Source organism: Pipistrellus hanaki (assembly GCF_964339955.1).
Source record: "Pipistrellus hanaki genome assembly, chromosome: 6".
NCBI lineage: Eukaryota > Metazoa > Chordata > Mammalia > Chiroptera > Vespertilionidae > Pipistrellus > Pipistrellus hanaki.
In genome coordinates this window covers 44,225,431-44,247,148 of record NC_140508.1, presented here as the reverse complement: position 1 = coordinate 44,247,148, position 21,718 = coordinate 44,225,431, and the positions used below count along the sequence as shown (strand labels likewise).

Genomic DNA, 21,718 nt, shown 5'->3' with positions numbered 1-21,718 from the left:
GCTTATAGGTCATGACACATATATCCCACAGTGCTATATTAGAATATGTATTTATATTCTAAAAGGTTACATAACTATTAAATAAAATGTTTTGGAGGTAAATTGTTTTTTATTGGATGATGAAACCTTTAAGCTTCAACATGTAACAAGAGAACTTATTTTTAATAGAAAACATTTACATGTGAAGTTCTTTAATAAAATGAATCATTGCTCTCTGTTGGACTTAAAGATTGTATTTTTATAGTGTTTTTTGCTCCAAGGGAACATGGTGGGAATAGGGGTGAGCATTGTGTCCTGAATTGCCCAGTTTTTTTCTCTTGCAGCTTAAATACTTATGCATAGTCTTGGATATAAAAAATTTGATCAGCCCTGGCCGGTGTTGCTCAGTTGGTTGGAGTATCATCCTATACACCAAAAGGTAGCAGGTTCAATTCCCGGTCAGGGCACATACCCAGGTTTTATATTTGATCCTGGTTGGGGCATGTTCTGGGAGACAATTGATCGATGTTTGATGTTTCTCTCTTTCTCTTCCTTTCTCTTTCTAAAAAATCAACAAAGCCCGGCTGTCCTGGTTCAGTGGTTGAAAGTCAAACTATGAGCCAGGAAGTCACAGTTCGATTCCCGGTCAGGGCACATGCCCAGGTTGTGGACTCAATCCCCAGTGTGGAGCATGCAGGAAGCAGCCAATCCATGATTCTCTCTCATCGTTGGTGGTTCTATCTCTCCCTCCATCTCCCTTCCTCTCTGAAATAAAATATATATATATTAAAATAAACAAACATACCCAAGGTGAGGATTAGTAAAATATTTGGATCATTTATAACCTCACCTTTCAGTTTTGGGCTCCTTGGACTGAACATGCTTGTTCTTGAGGTGCTAAGAGAGTGAGTGGCAGGCTTGCACTTTTATCCAGGTGTCATTGAATGGAAGTGCCCACTATGTGCTATCTACCCTGCACACAGCTTCATTAATCTGTAAAGATGAGTCAGTTTTTAGAGGAGGAAGGAACTCACAGTGAATTAGGAACAAAGGGAAAGAGGGTGAATCTAGCATTTCCCCACATTGATTCTGTGATGCCAGTTGCCAGCTGTGTATTTACAAGAGAGAAAGGAATTTACAAGGTAAGAAATGGCTGTGGACCGGGAGATAGTGTCATTTGACAATGGGATGACCTAATAAACGGCTCTAGCACGGCTCCACAGAACTGCCTACAAGTCTTACTATAACTTCATAGATGTGAAGAATTTAAACACCATTAAAATTCTGTAAACATTTGTGCCTCAGTCTCTTCCCCTCCCCTGTTTTTTTCCAGAAGGCCTATTGATTAAAATATCTTTTTTGGCTGAAACCAGTTTGGCTCAGTGGATAGTGTTGGCCTGCGGACTGAAAGGTCCCAGGTTCAATTCCAGTCAAGGGCATGTACCTTAGTTGCCGGCACATCCCCAGGAGGAGGTGTGCAGGAGGCAGCTGATTGATGTTTCTAACTCTCTATCCCTCTCTCTTCCTCTCTGTAAAAAATCAATAAAACATGTTTATTAAAAAAAAAAAATATCTACTTTGTTGTGTAATACTTGATTGGTACATATAACTTCATGTAAATAAAATTATGTGGTAAAGCTAGTTTCCCAAGTAGTTATCTAAATTTCACATATAAGTCAGGACTTCCAGAGGTAGGCAATGTCAAGGTTGTGAGTGTTTGACCACCTGTGATCTTCAGACCCCTTGAGGAGTTGCTTCAGAGCAGCACTCCTCACACATGCTACCTCTGTCCAGCTGCCTGAACTGGGAACCTACAGATCTAGTCCTCTTTCTTCATTTGGTCCCCACTCCTTCCCCTCCCTCCATCCCTACTGCTTCATTCTTAGCTTTGCCCATCCCCCCACTTTCAGTCAAACCCCTTGCCAATTGTTCTCTGTTCTGCTGCCAGAGGAGCTTTTAAAAATAATGCACAATGGGCCCTGGCTGGTGGCTCAGCTGGTTGGAGCATTGTCCTGTACACCAAAAGGATTCCGGTTCTATCCCTGATCAGGGCACATATCTAGTTTGTGGGTTTGAACCCAGTTGGAGTCTGTAAGTTGTGGGGAGGGCAATTGGTTAATGTTTCTCTTTCTCCTGTCCTCTCTAAAATCAATAAAAACATATTCTTGGGTAAGGCTTTAAAAATTATGCAAATTGGAAATATTACTCAGCCATAAAAAAAGATGACATTCTGATTCATTCTTCAACGTGGATGAACCCTGCAAACATTTAGCAACTAGGCCAGTCACAGAAGAATAATTATTACCTGATCCCACTGATAGGAGGTACCCAGACTAGGCAAGTTCATAGAGACAGAAAGCAGAATGGAGGCTAGAGGGAGGAGGGAAGTGGGGATTTACATGTTTAATGGGCCCAGAGTTTCTGTTGGAAAGGTAAAAAAATTCTGGAAATGGCGATGATGTTTACAACAGGATGAATGTACTTACTGCCACTGAATTGTACACTTTCATATGGTTAAAATGGTTTTTAAAAAAATACTGATAATACAGGTATGATTGACAGGTCCTACTCCTTACGGGGTTCAGTCTAAAGCATGCACAGTGGGAAGGGGAGGGGCCCCTCTTCTATTCCTTGGTTTCCCACCTCTTCTCACCAGATAAGAAGTAGTGCTTCTGTCCTCTCCCGGAGCCTCAGTGCTCAGTACCCTCTCTGTGGATGGAAGGAGGAGGGGAAAGCATTTTGTTTTGCATCCTTCCTCCTCCCCAACCCCCCTCCTATCTTTTCTCTCTCCCTCCCAGACTTATCTGCCCTCCTGGGGGTCAGGTTTTGCTGTCTACCCCTGTGGCCACCCAGTGACCTGGCCTTTCCCAGCCTGCAGGGACAGCTGCTCTGTTCATTAGGACCAGAAGGTGGAGGAAGTGCCATTTCAGATTTGGGGCCCTGCTGTTCCCTCCAGTCTTGCTTTGGAACAAGGCCCGAGGCCATGTTTTAGCCTCCTGCTTCTTCCCTGGGCTCGGATTGTGGAGGGAAGGACTGTCTGCTTCATTGGTTGGGGTCGGATTGTGGAGGGAAGGACTGTCTGCTTCATTGGTTGCCGAGTCAGAATGGCTCCAACCCCACTGCCTTGCATGGCATGCAGACTGGCCTTCTCTTTCCTACCTCACCCATCATACCAGGAACAGCCAGGTACTGTTCTAAGTGCTATACGTATGTTAATGCACTTTACTCCGAACAGCCTATGAGGCAGGTGCTGTTGCTATCACTCAATGATATTTGAGTCACTTGCTGGAGATTCCAGGGTCTGGTCCCTGCCTACTCACACTCAGTCGCTCTGCCTCGTCTAGGCCTCTGTGCTTTTGCATTTGCATGTCCTCATCCTTGAAGTTAAAATAATACCACCTTTTCCTCCTCTAGGCCTCTGTGCTTTTGCATATGCATGTCCTCATCCTTGAAGTTAAAATAATACCACCTTTTCCTGAAAAATCTATCCTGGGGTCTCCAGACAGGCCTATGGCGTCTTCCATGTCGATATGATCCCCATCTTAAACTCAGATTTCATAGTGCCCCCGTTATTGGCATGACTGTCTTTGCTGGGGAAGGGCCCCATCGTTTTATCTATAGATTCCCCCAAACCTAGAATAGTGCCTTGTACTCAGTACATATTTGTACAAATGCATTCGTGGTAGGGTTTGTTATACTAGTGTTTTCTCTGGGAAATGAAGGTGAAGTTGAATGAACACCTTATTTCTAAAATCACAGCCCTAAGCCAAAACCCATAGGTAGTGTTTTAAATACACAAACAAACTTAAAGATGGAAACTGTATAGTTGATGAATTTTATCTCAAAGTTAACTTAAGTAGAAGCAAGAGGGGAAATCTTTGGGATTTATTATGTGTTTAGAAAGACGGATTAATGACTGGTGGCATTTAGTTGCAGCACTGTTCAATATCGAGTCTGGAGTTTTGTCCTTTTTTTCTTTACCACTTTACCTTGCCTAAATGGAAAATCAACCCTCATTGAGTTACTGCAGCTGGGAGGGAGAAAAAACCCCCGAAGTAATGAGCAGACTGACAGCTGACTCCCCACAGCGTGTAATTTCAGTACCGATGCCTGTAGGAAATCTTTGCAACTTCAGTTGGAGGCTCAGCTCCTGCGATGAATTATGGATATTGAGGGGAGGGAGGGAGATTGCAGCAATAAACACTCTGCTCAAAGAGAACGATCTTATGAATGGCTTTCGAATAGACTTATTTAAGGAAATATCTATAAAACTTACCAGGTTTTTAATGTACCATTCTTTTCAAGTGTTTAATATAGAATGTTCTCTGGGTAATCTGAAGAAATCATAAGAAAAAAAAAATGTTCAGAGGCACTTTGAAGGGATGCTTCCTGTGTGGGGGGACTTTACCCAATGTCCCTTCTGGGTGAAGGTGAGCCACCAGAAGGTGCTGGCTGCTGGGTAGAGTGGAGATTAACCTGCCAAATCTAAAATTGTTCAGCTGCTTTGTGGCTGCCATAACTATGCAAATGGACATGGGAGTGGTATCCAAAGTTCAGAGGATCATCAGGTTTCTGAAGTTCCAACTGAGGGTTGCCTTTCACTTGGAGCTGTCATAATGAGCTGCCATAAAGAAATAGATCTATATGGGGTTTTTTTCTTTTTATTTTCTTTTGTTGATCCTCATTCAAAGATATTTTTCCATTGATTTTAGAAAGAGTGGAGGGGAGAGGGAGAGACACACAGAGAAAAACATCAATGTAAAAACTATACATCAATTGATTGCCTCCCTGCTGTACCCCAGCCAGGACTAGGGATCGAGCCAGCAACCAACCAAGGTACGTGGCTTTAACCAGAATCGAACCTGGGACCCTTCAATCAGCAGGCCAACACTCTATCCACTGAGCAAAACCAGCTAGGGCTAGATCTGTATTTCTAAGTGTGAAGGAAAGTTTGCAACTCTGTGTGTATTTCTTTCTTTTTTTTTTTTTTAATATATTTTTTATTGATTTTTCATAGAGAGGAAGAGAGAAGGATAAAGAGTTAGAAACATCGATGAGAGGGAATCATCGATCAGCTGCCTCTTGCACACCCCCTACTGGGGATGTGCCCGCAACCAAGGTACATGCCCTTGCCCGGAATCGAACCTGGGACCTTTCAGTCCGCAGGTCGACGCTCTATCCACTGAGCCAAACTGGTCCTGGCTGTGTGTATTTCTTACTAATGGTCTTAGTACTTGCTGTTGGTGGGACAGGCAAACAATGGTGTGTTTTCATGTGCTTCGCTCAGCTCTTTTTCCTCCAGTTGTCTGGAAGTGGTCACCGGAAAAGATGTTGCATCTGTAAATCTGGTATTTCCCTTAAGTAACTATGAAAATGTTTTGCATTCTGTTGCTTGACAGGAAATTCAGGTGAGATGATTCATGTTAGAGCAATACGTTAATTTGAGCATTGGTGTCTCCAGAGTAATATACGGAATTTAGGGGATTAAGGGCAGGGCTGATGAGAAATCACATAGTTCTGGGATCAGCAAATGATGACCTGTTTTTGTAAAGGAATGTAGCCTTGCCTGATCTTTTTTTTTTTAATATAGTTTATTGATATTTTTACAGAGAGGAGGAAGGGAGAGAGATAGAGAACTAGAAATGTCGATGAGAGAGAAACATCAACCAGCTGCCTCCAGCACAACCCCCACCGGGGATGTGCCCGCAACCAATGTACATGCCCTTGACCGGAATCGAACCTGGGACCTTTCAGTCCGCAGACCATCACTCTACCACTGAGCCAAACCAGTTTCGGCTGCCTTGCCTGATCTTTGACATGTTGTCTGTTATCTAGGACTGCGTGCACATTTTGATGGCAAAAGTGTCTGTGAAGCCTAAAAGCCTAAAATTCTTCTTGCTTGCCCCTTTACAGAAAAGGCTGTGGGTCCCTGACATAGGTAAGATGTAACAGGAAAACATTTGAAAACGAATTGCCTTAAGGTTTCAGTTTGCGCTGGAATCTGTGGTGGGGACTATGTATTATGAAAATTCAATATTTACATTGGAAGTTTGGGCCTTCGGAGAAGCAGGGCAGGGCCAGGGAGAGGAGCTGCAGAGAGAGATCTGCTCCCCAAGGAGCTTGCCTACTAGGAGAGTCTCACAGTGCCAGGCTCCCAAACCCTTCCAGCCAACAAGGACTTCATGTGCAGCCCGTGCACTGGGCTGTCTTTAGTCTGCCCTGAGCTACCACCTTGAGGCTCAGGGCCCCATTGTTGCCTAGGTTGGTGCTGACATAGGTCAGATGTGATGCTTAATCAAATAAAGAAATTGTGGGTGTCCTTTCTTGCTCTCCAGTGTCTCTGCAGTGGAAGTAACAGAGGGCTAGCTTGTGAGCTCCTTGGGTTCCAATACCCTTTCCGGCTCTAACAGACTCATTAGAGTCTGGCTCATTAGACTGTGCTTTGCTTAGTGGTTCTAAGCCCTCTGCAGGGCCAATTGAAAATATTTGATCACCTGATGAAGAGTCTCCCTCAGTGCTCTGTCTGCCTTTCTCCTTCCCAATGGTTCCCTGTACATGATCTTCCTTCAGGTGGCACATCCAGGCCCCTTGGGGTCAGATACTTGTTTGCCTTTGAGTTCCCCAGTACCTTGAGCAATGTTTAGCACCTTGGTAGGTTCCCAGTAAATATTGGTTTCCTCCCACATCATGTTTTGCCCTAGGGCAGTGGTCGGCAAACTCATTAGTCAACAGAGTCAAATATCAACAGTTCAATGATTGAAATTTCTTTTGAGAGCTAAATTTTTTAAACTTAAATTTCTCCTAACGCCACTTCTTCATAATAGACTCGCCCTGGCCGTGGTATTTTGTGGACGAGCCACATTCAAGGGGCCAAAGAGCCTCATGTGGCACGTGTGTTGCAGTTTTCGGACCATGGCCCTAGGGGATGCCCAACTATATTGGGAAGACTTAGCATTTTTATTTGTTCTCCATTTCTTTGGCTTTACTTCTGTGCTTGACTCGTTAGTTCTTTCAGCTCTGCTCATAATTCGAAGAGTTGGGGCAATTGATCATTTTCCCTTTGTTCTGCCTGTTTGTCTGTCTGATGGTATCTTTTATCATCCCTTCTCTCCAGGGAGCCACCGGATCCCCTGACAGTCTTTTATATCTCTTCCCTGCTTTCATGACTGTCCACAACTTTTTATTCGCTGTCACTGGGTGACTGGAGCAAGTGAAGGTGAAGCAGTGTGTCTGAGTAATGCCCATGTTAACCTTGGCCTCCGTAGAAGCTGGGTAGCCACGCAGGCCTTTTTCCAAGGGAGGGTTGGAACTGCCTTCACCTAGTAGCAAGTTTAGGTATAGGCATATCTTACTTGATCTGGGAAGATTGTTGATTAGACATAAAATAGTTGTTCTTTTGATGGTTGCTACCATCAAACTTGTGGCTGTTTTTTGTTAAGGTGTTAGTGCTAGTTAGACTCATTCATTAAACCAAAAGCATAAGGAAGTCTAATGTAAGTTGCCTCCCATTTACTTAGATGCTCAGTAACTCATGTCATTATGCATTTTGAGATCATTAACAGAGATTATTTACAAATTACCTATCAGGTATAATAAGTATAGAACAATCAGTCTGACAGCTCTTGTCTTGCTGTCAGAAACCCAGGAGTGTGTTTAGCAGTTACTGAAGTCATAGATTATTTTTACTAGATGGCACTCTAGGGATCACCTAGTCCAGTGCCCTCACAGATGAGGACACAGTGGTGCACAGAGAGCTGATTTGTTTAAGGTAACCTATATACCTAAAGGTGGAAATAGAGCTAAAATTCTCATTTCCTGTTCCCTAATAGTAATAATTACTTGATAGATATTAAAACAAACAAACCAACAACAAAAAAAGTGGTTATCATCACTCAACAATACTGAAATTTATCTTTAATTCCTTGAAATGTCTTCATTCTAATATTCTTTGATTTTTAAATGCACATCACTATACTGGGGATGATTCAAATTCATTTATCCTTTTTCCTGACTCAACTCAATGAAATACTCCTGAGTAAATACATTTCTGGAGACTGTGGTTTTGTTTAAGCTGCCTTTGGGCTGTATTTTTGCAGCAGCAGAATCAGCACATGCAGATAGGCAGGTATGGCACCTACACTGTGGTCAGATCCACTTGGCCAGTCCTTTAGTAGCATGGTAAGTCCCCGTTGATCTTGGCATTCTGACCTATCTGTTGCTCTCTGTCTGTTTCATCAATGATCTCTCTGTCCCACTTGGGCCGATCTGCCTCTAGCACCGTCACCATCCCCTGCCCCATCCCCTATGGCCATTCAAGACTTTTAGGACAATTTTCACTTTCTGGATTCTTTGCACCATCAAATACAGCCAACCAGGAGAAAACAGTGCAAATATTAGAGACTGAGCCAATGGAATTCTCATTTGAGGTGTGTCCGAATTTGCTGTCTTCTCCATTAACACAAAGACAGTAGTTAAACCGATTGTGCTCAAAATGGATTAGGCAGTTGTGCCCTGAACGGACTGCTCTGTGCTACCAGAGGACCAAAAGTCAGTGACATCTATCCCTACCAAGCCATTCCCTTTCTTGCCACTAACCCGAGTGTTTACTAATGTCTTATATAACTAAGTGATCTTGCCAGCTGAAATAACAAGTTAAATGGAATTGTAATTATTTTGTCTAAACCCATTTCAAATATTTATATTTTCTCGAAGAATTAAGAAGAGTTGGGGCAATTGATCAAGAAAATGGCCCGCATCAGAAAAACATGTTGTTTTAATAGTATAAGAAAAATAGTAGAATGTCTAGTTTCATCTCTGACTGAGATTTTTTTTTCAACACAACCATTGAATTTAAGGTCCTCATTTAGATCGTCAAATGGAACAATTCAAGGTCAGACAGGCGTAATCAATATCAGTTTTTGCAACAGTTCTGAGGCTCCATAATGAATGCCGCAGTTGCAAAGCTAAATCAGGATATATGAAGAGTCTTTGAAAGAGTATAGGAGTCAAAGATTATAAGGGTAGAACTCTCTGGATTATTTATTTCATTGGCTTCATTGGCTCCCCCCCCCCCCCCCCCCAATGCCTGGACTTCTAAAAGCAATAGAGATTATAAAAATTCAGTGTTGGAGACTTTTGTGATTTAACCAGTCCCTAAAGTCATATCCACACCTTTTATAAAGATGCTTAAAATTACAGAGTTCTTTGTTTTGTTGTTGTTGTTGTTTATTTATTTTTAAGGAAGAAATTTTAGCCCTGGCTGGTGTGGCTCAGTTGGTTGGGTGTCATCCCATGCACCAAAAGGTTGCTGGCTTTTTCTTGGTCAGGGCACATGCCAAGGTTGTGGACTCAGTCCCTGGTAGGGGGCATCCAGGAGGCAGCAGCTAATCTGTTTCATTCTCACATTGATGTTTCTCTCTATCTAAAAGTCAATTAAAAATATTTTAAAAAATTATTTTGTGAAAATATGTAATGTTATAAAGTGCCAGATATCTACTGCCCCAAACAGTAGCAGCAATAAGACCCTTGTGGGTTTTGATAGCTTTCCCCCCAAATCACTCCTCTCCCATGTAAATACATCTCCATTCGTATCAGGGTGGGGGTTCCCTTGGGGCATGGGGCAGCCTGGGGGAGGGGTTGTGGTGGTTTGTAGGCTGGCCACAGCCCCCAGCAACCCAAGCGGAGGCCCTGGTATCTGGGATTTATTTATCTTCTATAATTGAAACTTTGTAGCCTTTAGTGGAGGCCTGAGCCAGCCAGGGTGTGTGAAAAGCTTGGCTTCCTCCATTGCTGGGAAAACCCAAGCCTGCTCACTCTGTGGCCACAGCCATCTTGGTTAGTTTGATTTGCATACTCATTCCTGATTGGTTGGTGGGAGTGGCTTGTGGGGCAGTGGAGTGATGGTTAATTTGCATACCCCTCTTTTATTATATAGAATAAGTTCTATCTTATAAGCCATAATTATTTTGAGAATGCCATCCCTTTTCGTGGGATCTTTCAAAATAAATTGTGTGACATTTAGTCATTGTTCCAATATATTTCAGTGTATACTTGTTCTTATATATTCCAGCAAGGTATTCTTTCCTTTTAAATTTAATGAGTATATGGGCATCCCATTTTGCCAAACACGGGCTTTTAAAGCAGTCACTGGTGTGTGTGTCTTTGACTATGAACTCGGAGTTTTCTTTTCTAGCTAATGTCCTGGTTTCCATTCTCTTTGTTCTATATTGACTCACATCTTTTCAGTGTATGGTGAAAGGGAGGAAGAATGATTCATCATTAGCTTCGGTCCATAGTCTCATAAATGTTCTTCTCTTCACCTAACTAATCATCATCATTACTAGTTATGCTTCAGAAAGTAAACTGGAATGCAATACAGGCTGGCTTAATAGAGATCAAATCGGTGAATAAATCAGAGAGGCTGCTGTCAAAGTGGCTTGAGTTGTTGAGAACAGAGCTGTGTCACTGTTCTGCTTTTGTGTTCAGCCTGTATGGTAAGGGTTAGAGCTTACTTGGATGGAGTTGGAAATTTGAGTAGTATAATCTAATTTGAAGGAGGCTTAACAGCAATTAAGTGAACATTACTCGGAACATAAATTCATGAGTAAAATTGCGTGTTGGTTTTGTTGGGGTGGGGGGGGGAAGGTATGTCAGGTCTTGGGGCAGGGCCAAGGGGAACGCTCATTCCTCCCAATCTGTTTGAAAAGGCAGTTCTTTGAGAGCCCGAAGTGCCTCTGGGCAGGTCACACACAGCGTAGCAGGGACAGTCAGAACTGGCACTATGTCCCTCACTGCCTGGCAGTATGTGGACTCTGAACTCACTTGACCTTCAGCCACAACTCCATCCTCCCTGCTTGGCCAGTGAGGAAGCAGCCTCATCGAAGTACATGCCCTTGACACGTGCCTGGCTATGCTTATCTCTTCCCTTCCTGTAGGACTTGCTGTCCCTGCCTGGGCGTGTGGGAGGGTGCTTGCAGGTTCTGTGAGCACTCTGTTTCTTAACAGGTATCTGTATCAAAAACCTCAATGTAAGAGCTAAAACTATAAAACTCTTAGAGATGGGATCTTTAAGTTAGTCTTGTTAGAAAAAAAATCCCCTAGTCAGTGTCACACCTGCTATATAGAAATAATTCTGTGGTTGTTCACCTCCTTTCCTTTGCTCCGGCTGATGCTGACCTGAAGAGGACCTGCCCTCTGATTTTACATGTCTAAATCCTCTCCATAATCCAGACTTGTCACTGAGCCATCCCGATTCCTCCAGTTCCTGTATGTCACACGGCACTTTGTGTTTCTAACTGCGGAGTCCTTTCAGGCTGGGAGCTTCTTACGGGCAGTGACAAGGTCTTAGCTACAAGGAACAAAAACAAATACCATCGTGCTTGAAACATGGTAGATATTCAATGAAAATTTGAATGAATAAATGAATGGAAGAGAAAAAGATATACATAACTTTAAATTGCTTAAGTGTTGGTTTTGGGGCTGATTCTTCTTAATATCCTACAGAAGCTGGATTTGTGCGTGATAGATATTCTTTTTTATTTTTTCAGCTTTATTGAGACATAATTGACAAATACAATTATAAGATATTTACAGTGTGGTGATTTGGTAAATGTATACATTATGAAAGGATTCCCCCCATCTAGCTGATTAACATATATGCCACATAACATGTTAAATAAGTTCTACTCTTAGTGAATGTTAATTATTCAATAAATATTTCTTGAATCAGTAGATGGATAGTTTATTATTATATGATCTTGCTAAATGCTGTATTGCTATATTTTACTTTTAATAATGTAATGTATGGGGTCTTACTACAGCTAAACTATTTTTAAAATATGTCACTCTCTTGATTGTCACTGGTAATTTTTTTTTTAATCCTCACCTGAGGACACATTTCTGTTGATTTTGATATATATCCATTGCTTTCATACATGCCCCGACCAGGGATCGAACTCACCACCTTTTGATGTACAGGATGAAGCTCCAATCAACTGAGACACCCATTCGGGGCATCACTTTTAATTTTTATCAGTGATTATTTCATAGAGGAAGTTAGAAAAAGAAGGTTCACCATAGCTGATTTGGCTCAGTGGATAGAGCACCGGCCTGCGGACTAAAGGGTCCCAGGTTCAATTTCTGTCAAGAGCACATGCCTGGGTTGCAGGCTTGATCCCCAGTAAGGGATGTGCAGGAGGCAGTCTATCAATGATTTTCTCTCATCATTGATGTTTCTATCTCTCTCTCCCTCTCCCTTCTTCTCTATAATCAATAAAAATATATTTTAAAGAAAAGAAAAAGAAGGTTCACTTTTTAAGAAAAACATGAAAGAGCTTTTCTATATCGTTCCTGCCTCTGTGTGTGGGTGGACTTCCAGGAGTAGCAATTATTTCTACAATAGTGGTTGAGTAGTTCCTTTCAGAGTCATGGCTCTACCCAGAGACACATAATTTGGATGCTTTCAGTAGGAAATGGAGTTGGGCAGCCTTTATCACCACCACCAGAGCATTAAGGGGTTCCTTCATTCCCAGTTAAGTGTTACCCAGTGACCCTGCTGCTGGTGCCTTCCAAGAGGACAACACTGTGCTCCTTTTTTTTTTTTTTTTTTTTTTTTTAAATGGTGAAGCCTGCCTGCCAGTCTTCTGACAACCTTTCACTATATAATACTTGGTTAGGATCAGTTCATTAATAGTCTTTGCTTGTGGTCATGTTTCTTGGTACAAGCCTAAGTAGGAGCGAAATGAATAGAACTGCCTGAAAAATATTCGTGGTCCCGTGTGCCTTTGTGACCCGGCTGCCTGAAGGGTCATTGCTGCCGGTGGTTTTGGTTGTTGTGTCTTAGATTTTGTGTCTTGTTTTGTTTTTGTCTCTTTTGAAACCAATGAACAAGAACTACCATGGTTCAAAGAACTTGGTGGAAAAGATAACAGATGCCTGCGTGTGTTCTTTGCATCATTCCAATGACTTATGAGGGAGGAACAGGCCTAACCCACTGAAAGTGGCAACTTAGTTACACAAAGTTCCTAGGTTGTAAAGTTGCCTGGTTTGGCAATGAGTACCCACAGGATGATGAGGAGAGTCAGCGAAAGAAGGTCAGAAGATCGAAGGAAAGAAATTTTCTTTTAGAAAATGCTGCAAACTTAGTGGAAGCAAGAGAGTTTCTCTGATGTATTAGAAGAATAACCCACTGAAATCCACCGTATATTTCAGGTCCACTGAAATATACAAAACAAACAGTCTCCCCCCTTTATGAAATATGGGGGCACTGTGTACCCATCCACCCCAGAGTCATCCGTGCCTTTAGAAACAAGCAAAGTATTTGCCATGACAAGCCATTCACCGGCCACTGGACATTACGGGAATCCTACAGCCTCACAGGTGGGGCAGTTTTAAGCTCCTGACCTAGTGTCAGGACGTTTGAGCAGTGGCGTAAATCCATCAGATATGTTGCTCTCCCAGCTTGTTTGAAGTGGCTAACTTTGTCTGAATTTTTTGTCTTCTTCAGAAATGAACCCACCTGAGCATGCTCGATGCCAGTGAGCTCCCCGATCACCGCACCACGTTGGGAAGCCTCAGAGCAGACAGGTGCCGGAGCAGTGGCCTCTGAGAGCAAGCTTCTTCCCTGTGGCCTTGACCTCCCTGTTCCCCCGTCCACGATGGAGACGCTCTCCCAAGATTCCTTGCTGGAGTGTCAGATCTGTTTCAACTATTACAGCCCCCGGCGAAGGCCCAAGCTGCTGGACTGCAAGCACACCTGCTGCTCGGTGTGCCTTCAGCAGATGAGGACGAGCCAGAAGGACGTGAGGTGCCCCTGGTGCCGAGGCATCACCAAGCTGCCCCCGGGCTTCACCGTGTCCCAGCTCCCCGACGACCCCGAGGTCCTCGCCGTGATCGCTATCCCGCACGCCTCCGAGCACACCCCGGTCTTCATCAAACTCCCCAGCAACGGGTGCTACATGCTGCCCCTCCCCATCCCCAAGGAGCGCGCGCTGCTGCCCGGAAGCATGGGCTGCCGCCTGCTGCCCGGGAGCCAGCAGAAGCCGGTCACGGTGGTGACCATCCCCGCGGAGCAGCAGCCTCTGCAAGGCGGGGCTCCCCCGGAGGCGGCGGAGGAGGAGCCCGACCGGCGGGGCGCGGTGAAGAGCTCCACCTGGTCCGGGGTGTGCACTGTGATCCTGGTGGCCTGCGTCCTGGTCTTCCTGCTGGGCATCGTGCTGCACAACATGTCCTGCATCTCCAAGCGCTTCACTGTGATATCCTGTGGCTGAAGCGGGCCGCGGGGCCGGGGCTGGCGGGCGCCACCTCGGGGTGGAGCAGGTGTTGATGATGGGACTCCGGTGAGAAGGTGGGGGCGACGCTGATCCTTTGGTGCCCAGCGCTGGCCTCCGGGGCTGCCACTTGATGAACCCGAGACGGACACGGAGGGGGCGGAAGGGGAGGTCTCGGCCAGATGCCAGACGGGTCGCTCTGAGCATAGATGGCGGTGGCAGCAGCTTCGAAGACGATTGCATGCATCCTCTTAGTCATTTATTAAATGGACTGTAACTTAATGATTTTTCCCCCCAAAGTCTCGTGGTGAGATAGACCTCGTCTACTTAGATGTCGAACTGTGCAAGTGCTTACGGTGTGATCTTCTCTAAATGTGGTAGATGAAAACCAAGATGCTATGTGTGTACAAGTAGAATCCAACCTGAGAATGAATCCATGACCAGTGCAGTGACAACTCGCAGTGCTGATTTCTTTCCTTTGACAGATGAAACCCAGTCTTCACTTAGTTGCTAAGGCTTTTTTTTATACTACATGGCGCCCGAATTAAGCCAAGTTAAGCGGACCGTCGCTTTTTGAAGAAACTATTGGAACAAGTGTTTCCAATGTGTTGTGTTTTGTTTGTCGTGTTCCTTCATTTTTCTTCCCTTGTAATTAGAGCTCGATGTTGTGTTTATTAAGTGGAAAGCTCAACGGGGGAGCCATAAACTGAGTAATGATGAGAAATGCCTAATCCCACAGGAAAACTATATGCCAATTTTTCTCAAGCCATCTCACAAAATAAGAATTTTCAATGTAAATATTGTGTATTTATATGTGTGTGCAATTTGGTTTACCTCGGGTATTGAATCTTTTCAGAAGAATCTTGGTAGTGAGACTCAGTAGGCATGAATGAGTGCAGGGTCTGAAATGGTGCCACCTACCTCCTGGGCACTGGGACCCACCCAGTGAGGAGTCACACACTCGTCACTTCCAACACCTGCTCCTCTTCTGTGCAGTCGAGTTGTGAGGCACAAACGGAGAGTAACAGAACCTTCTGTCTTTTCTCCCAGTTTGGGGATATTGTAATAGTCACGGGTGTTGTTAACCGGTGATAAACCTGGACTGGCATGTTAATAGACAGTCCACGGTTATTTTTTGAAAGAGATTAATTATTGTCCCATGAGAGTTGAATCATTCTGAATTCCAGTTTCCTTTTGTTGTGTAAGTAAGAGTATCTCTTGTATCTGGGAATGTGTTTTCATTGAAAAAAGTGGTGAGATAAACCTACAACTCACATTGTCAATTTAAATGGACCAGTTCATCCTAAACTCTTAAGAGATTTGCTAGATGAAATGACGAATTCCTATGCTGGGTGTGTGGCGTGTGGAAATAGCTGTGAGCTTTACAGTCCTCTTCTAATTTCTTTTATGACATTCCTGAAGCAAGTGATACGTGACAAGGACTCCTCTCCTAAATATATATGTTTATGTTCCATTGAATCCATGAAAATAGGGGAGAGGAAGATAAGCAGTGACTGGTTCCAAAAAAGCAAAGCTGGAAAGAACCCTCCAAGTTGGAGACTATTTAATTTACTTATATGCTAACTAAGACCTTCAAGCAGCACAAAATATGCACATTAAAGGGGTGGAAATTAGGAGAGATAAAATGACAATATAATGATTAGAATCCAGAGCCAACACTGCTCATTGGTGTGAGGATTCAATTAAAAAAAAAAAAAATGAACTCGGGCTTTTCAAATCTTTCAAATTTTTCGTAAGACCCTTAGGAAATGTATTTGAAAGCTCAAACTAGATATTAGGTTAAAATGCCATTTTATTGTGCAAGCCATTGGGCATTATACAACAAATCTAGGATTTATTTGGTATTAATAATTTAGGTGTCATATTAGCTGAATGCTATCCTCTATTATGTAACGTAATATACTGTTGGGTTAGTGTCTATTTCTCCAACTGAACCAGGCTGCTGTAATGCACATCTGACCCAATTTCTATTTCTTTTTTGGGGAAATAACACACCAAAAACACAGAAATGTTGCATTAAGAACACTACATTTCAAATGGACTTTACCCTTGCAATTTTAAGCCATGCCATATTCCAATTAATTTTGTTACTGATATCTGCATATGTTTATGTACAGTAAGAAATGATCAGCTGTGTAGTGTAGTATTTGATAGACTTCTATGTGTTAAGTAGGTTATATATAGACTCTAAATCTAAAGTATGTGACAGTACAGTGCCCTGTGTTTCTTAGTGTAAAAATATTGAGTCAAGTTAGCATTAACGTAACTGTTACTTAAAAACAATCCGATGCTAGACTGCAATGAAGCAGTGCAAAGTTAATCAGCTCTGTGATAGGATCTTGACTTTACAACCTAGGATAACAATAACTACCCAAAGCAGAATTTTCTATGTGAGTCTTACTGACAAAAACAAAAACAAAAACACACTGTTTGAATGAATTCTGCCTACAGTTACTTGTGCACCTGTTTGTTAGGGTGTGTGTGTGTGTGTGTGTGTGTGTGTGTGTGATGTCAGCCTGCCAGATAGAATGTTTATAGACTTGATGTTTTAATGGTATTTGGCATCCCATTGCTCTGGCCTCTTCTGGCATTAACCCATAACACTAACTACCCTATGTGACCAAAGTCCAGTGGCACAATCGGCCACAATCTACAGTTGCATATCAATGAAAAAGTCACAACTGTAAGCACAGAAAGTTAGAGTTGAAAGCAACCTCTAGTGGCTTCATTTGTAGGTGAGTCCATTGAGGCCCGCAGACTGACAGAGCTGCTTGGAATTCTGCAGCAAAAGGGAGACAAGAACTTTGCACTTCTTCCTAGGCCTGTCAACTGCTATGCATGAACTTCAGGGTGGATGAATACCCTTTACTAGCTCAACTCTTGCTTTAAGGTGTGTGTGTGTGTGTGTGTGTGTGTGTGTGTGTGTGTATGTTTGTGTGTGTCTGTGTAGCTTTCTATACTGATATTCATTTTAGTTAGCATCTACCTCTCTGGGAAATGAAAGGAAAGTTGATTTAGGGGATGAGTACAGAAGTCTAAAAGAAACCATCTCATTTGAATTTTTAAAATTGCAAGCCATTTGTTTCCTTCCATCCTTCCCTTTTGTCTAAAGGACGAGTGTTGTGTAAATAGTAATGTATAAGAAGCATGAGTTTTCACCTTTATTAATGATCTTGACATAAGCAAGAGAATGCTTAATATGTTGAGTAGAGCCAAGTAGGCTATCAAAAAGCATTGTCTTTGGAACTTTTTTTTTTTTTTTTTTTTTTTTTTTACTATAACCTGGGGCATAAGTTGTGATGTAAAGGCAAATCATTTCTTAGTTCCAGTCATACTTTATGATCCGAAAGCTTTAAGGTATTTTCTTTAAATGTATAATTAAATTTAATCTTGCTCACAACTGAGTAGTAGATCCCTCGAAGGTTAAACCAATGGGGATGCAGTCCTTGGGATCTTCTAGGTTAGCACTGCTCAGTAGAACTTTCTGTGATGATGGAAATGTTATGTAGCCCATGCAGTCCAATGCAGTAGCCACTAGCCACATTGGCTATAGGCAGTTGAAATGGGGTTAGTTTCCTGAATTATTGGATTTTGTGTTTTAGTATTTAAGTTTAAGTTATTTAAATTTAGTAACTCATTTGGTTAGTGGCTAACTCATTGGATAGCACAATTCTGGATGGTTGTGCAGTGGTATCTAGCATCAGTGTTAAAAGTAACAGAGTAAGGTTAAGACAGTTTGTGGTTTAGTAGTGACATGCAGTTGGCTAAAAAACAAACCTTTCTGGATTTAAAAGTATATGATCTCAAGTATGATAGTAAAAATTCATTGATTGCCCTTTGGGGTTATTACTTGGATACTTTGAATCAAGGCACGACCAGTGAAGCTTTAAAGAGTGCTTTATGAAGTCCCTTTTCTGGGATCATTTGCTGCATGTGAATTTATTGTCCAAAAATAGTAGTTGCACCGTAGCTGTAAAACATTCGACTTGCAAGTTATGCATGACCTGTAACTATGAAAATGTGTTTCGGGTCTTATGGCCAAAAAGTAAATGTTAAGTGGGGGGGAAAAAAGCCTCATGAAATCTCTCTTCACTTCCAGCATCTTACCCAGACTTCACTGCTGCATTAGTAAGGTGTGAGGTAAGAGCAAGCATGTATCACCATGCTTATAAGAGTGTTTTTGTTTGCCCTTGAAGTCTTCCAGCTTATTATTGTATGTGGTGTGGGCATTTGTGGGCATCATTTTTCATTTGCCAGACTAAAACATAGGTACTATTTTTAGGCTCAGATTTGATGTTGTTTGATCTTGCGTTTTATTTTTGTTATCATGGAAAGAATAGAAGATTTGCAGCCTGGCACAAAGACACTTTTTTTTTTTAACATTAAAAATATTACCCATGGAAGTGACTAATATTGCTTTTTAAGTGAGTAAGTGGAAGCAGAAAACTCAGTTTGAGATTATATATATATATATATATATATATATATATATATATATATATATTAGACTCTTCCTGCCTAGTACATTATTCCACTCTAGATTTTGATTTAAAAAGTTCTCATAGCTTTATTTGAAAACCTATGCTGTGTCAAAAAAAAATTGCTTAGTCTGTTTTTAATTATTTTTAGAATATAATGTAAACCAAATGCATTTGCTTCTAATTAGCAGACTTGAAGCAGGGCCCCCTTGATTGCCCCGCCCCACCCAAAATAACTCATCAATGGGCATTGACCATTCTCTTTTTAGCTTGTTTTTGAAAGTTACTAAAAATTATTTTTGCCAAAATGATAGCTTTTCTTTAGACTTACAAGGAAGTTAGAGGTGCAAAAGTTGTTGGAGGAGTGATACGCAAAAGATTTGAATTTCTTCTCTGAGAAAAATGCTGCGGCTAATCCGTCAGCATTTTGTTTTCACACAAGACGAGTCATCAGTCAGTTACTCTGTCATCCTTGACCTAGAAGAAAGGAGCTGTTCCTTACCATTTCCATCATTCTCAGTAAAATATCTCCCACAGAATACTCCTTACCAAAACAAACTCCAACGAAGAGTGAGATAGTCAAGGTAATTCGGTAACTTTTAAAAATAGTAGTCTACTTCAAAAGTGATGATGATTAGTTGCTGAATTTTGTTCAACATGAAACACTTCTTAAAAGTGGATATTTAAGCCATTGATTTTTCTGACAATTGATTCAGATATAAGTAATAGGTATATATGTAGATACACAATTTAACGGTAATAAGAGTAAAAATGTTGTTTGTCATGTTTCCAATTTGTGGGTTATACAATGTTGAATTTAGATGTCAATATCTTAGTAAATCGTATTGACAACATACGTTACGTCAAACTATCCACTTTTGTGAATGTCTATGTAACCAAAATCTTGAGACTTTTCAAATCTAGGAAGGGGTGGATTCTGCATACATTTTTTTTGGAAATCTATTGATGATTGAAGACCATAAGCAGGTGGGGAATTTAATTTCTGTCTTCCAAAAATACTTCTTATTTGGTTTTGCTCAAATGGTCTTGGGTAGAGCCTATTTTTCCTGAACTCTTAGAATGTGGCTCTGATTTTTCTGCACAGGTTTCCTTGCTCAGTTGAGCCAATGACATTTATTTTTTTTATTTTTTCAGGATTCACTGCCTGGGATATCCCACCATGTATATCTCACTTATGGTGTAGTGGTGCTTGAAAACACTCATCTCATTAACTAGACTTTATTATTCTAGCCTAAGGTTTTTGATACTATTCATACTATGATCTTTTTTAGGGACAGTCAGTAATATTTGTGGTAAAGTACTGAGGGGTCTCTTGAAGTTTGCAACAGCATGTACTCTATTTGTTTTTTTTTCTGGGAGTGTTTTCTATAGCCGTTCCTGTTCTAGAGCACCACTCTGAACTCACTGTGGGATGTAGGGCTAGCAGCCCACGTGAAAGTCTTCTGTAACCTCCCTGGGGTGTGAGTTATTGAGCTGTTCTACCAAGAGTTTTCCAAAGGTATGCTCAGTTTTTAATTTGACATTTGCTTTTTGATATGATGGTGATGAAGGAGCCTCGACTGTAAGAGGAAGGAAATAGATGAGGCAAATGCCCCTTAAAGGGGACGGAGTTAACATGTCATCTCTGTTTAAATAGTGGGAGGGTGTATTAGCTGGTATTTTACACTTGCTTCAGATAATTCCTATTCAGGTTTTCCTACCTGAGGGGTAAAGCTGAAGTAGATCCTATGTGGGAGAGATGGAGATGTGGCCTTGGGTCTAGAGCAAAAGGTGGACAGATCTGACTAGCATAAAAGGGAAGGAAACCTGTAATGGGATTATAGCTCCAAAACAAATTGTGTAGGAGCTCGCGGTCAGTCATGGCAGGTTTCAGCTGAAAGAAATTGGGAAATAATTGCCAAGCACAATTGGCCATTCCAGTGTGATCTCCCAAATTCAATTCAGGATGTTTAAATTGAACACGGATTGTGAGCATCCTGGACAACTTCAGAGCCTGCTCTAGAGTTGGTTGCTGAGTCATAGACAAACACTAATCACATCTTAGCCATGGAATGCAATGCCTGTACCTATGGATGTAACTTGACTTGAACAGGTTGATACTATTGGAAAGACTCTTTCGAGAATATTCGGTTTCTATCTGGTTGTTGTCATTTATTATATTTTTTCTTCCATCACTTGTTCCTGTTTGCCCCACTTGACAGTTGCAGGTGGGAGGCTGGTTTCAGCATGGGGTGGTTATGAACTCCCTACATGAGCCATGCAGCTGCTCCACGGGTTCCTGCCATTATGATTCCACTGGTGGGTTCTCGGGCTTCTGGATAACTAATACTCCAGTCAAATGGCTAGATTAATGCTGAGTAGAGGCTGTTCACTCAAGTCCTTGACATGTTTCATTTAAAATTATGTGTATTATTTATTTTAGGAGCTTTTCTTTTAAAGGGTTGAATCGCCCTACAGATAAATGAGCTGCTGGGCTGTGTAGGAAATATTGTCCAAATGTTGCCAAATATTGACTTCATAAGGGGGATATCAAGCTGCTGTTTATAAATCTGAATGTCTTGAAAGCATTCTTGCTTGCTTTCTCTGTTGTAGATGGTGTCTTAGCAAGTCCTGCGTTTTTCCAACGAACCCAATTTTAATATATGGTATTTTTGTATGCCAAACTGGTGTCTTGTCCTTTGTATATGTGGTAATGTTGATTTTATGACTACTGTTAAAACACATTTGCTATGATTAAAATTCATAAAATGATTTCAAATAGACTCATGTGTTGGTTTTTCTCCCCTGACCCCTCAGAGATTTAAAAATATAGCTGGAATTTTCGTCATCAGCTATTCTTAGAATTTTAATAGATTGAGGTGATAAAGCAACAGGGAGCTCTCCAGCCAAGGATTTTAAGTGGAGGTGACCTTCAAGTGGCTTCTCTGAGAAGCCAAAGAATGCATTTGTAAC

At 41.8% G+C, this 21,718-nt stretch overlaps 1 protein-coding gene across 7 annotated transcripts in view; it reads left to right on the top strand.

Annotated features, from left to right (window-relative positions):
- The window catches only part of RNF152 (ring finger protein 152), a 69,071-nt gene extending 47,554 nt beyond the window's left edge, over positions 1 to 21,517 (top strand). For 6 of the 7 annotated variants that reach the window (XM_084888897.1, XM_084888899.1, XM_084888896.1 and 3 more), the window contains one exon: positions 13,484 to 21,517. In XM_084888897.1, the coding sequence (XP_084745023.1) occupies positions 13,509 to 14,246 (738 nt within the window). In that variant the 5' untranslated portion in view covers positions 13,484 to 13,508 and the 3' untranslated portion in view covers positions 14,247 to 21,517. The remainder of the gene's footprint in view (positions 1 to 13,483) is intronic. The other variant, XR_014795422.1, reaches the window with a different exon arrangement.
- Positions 21,518 to 21,718: the final 201 nt, after the last annotated feature.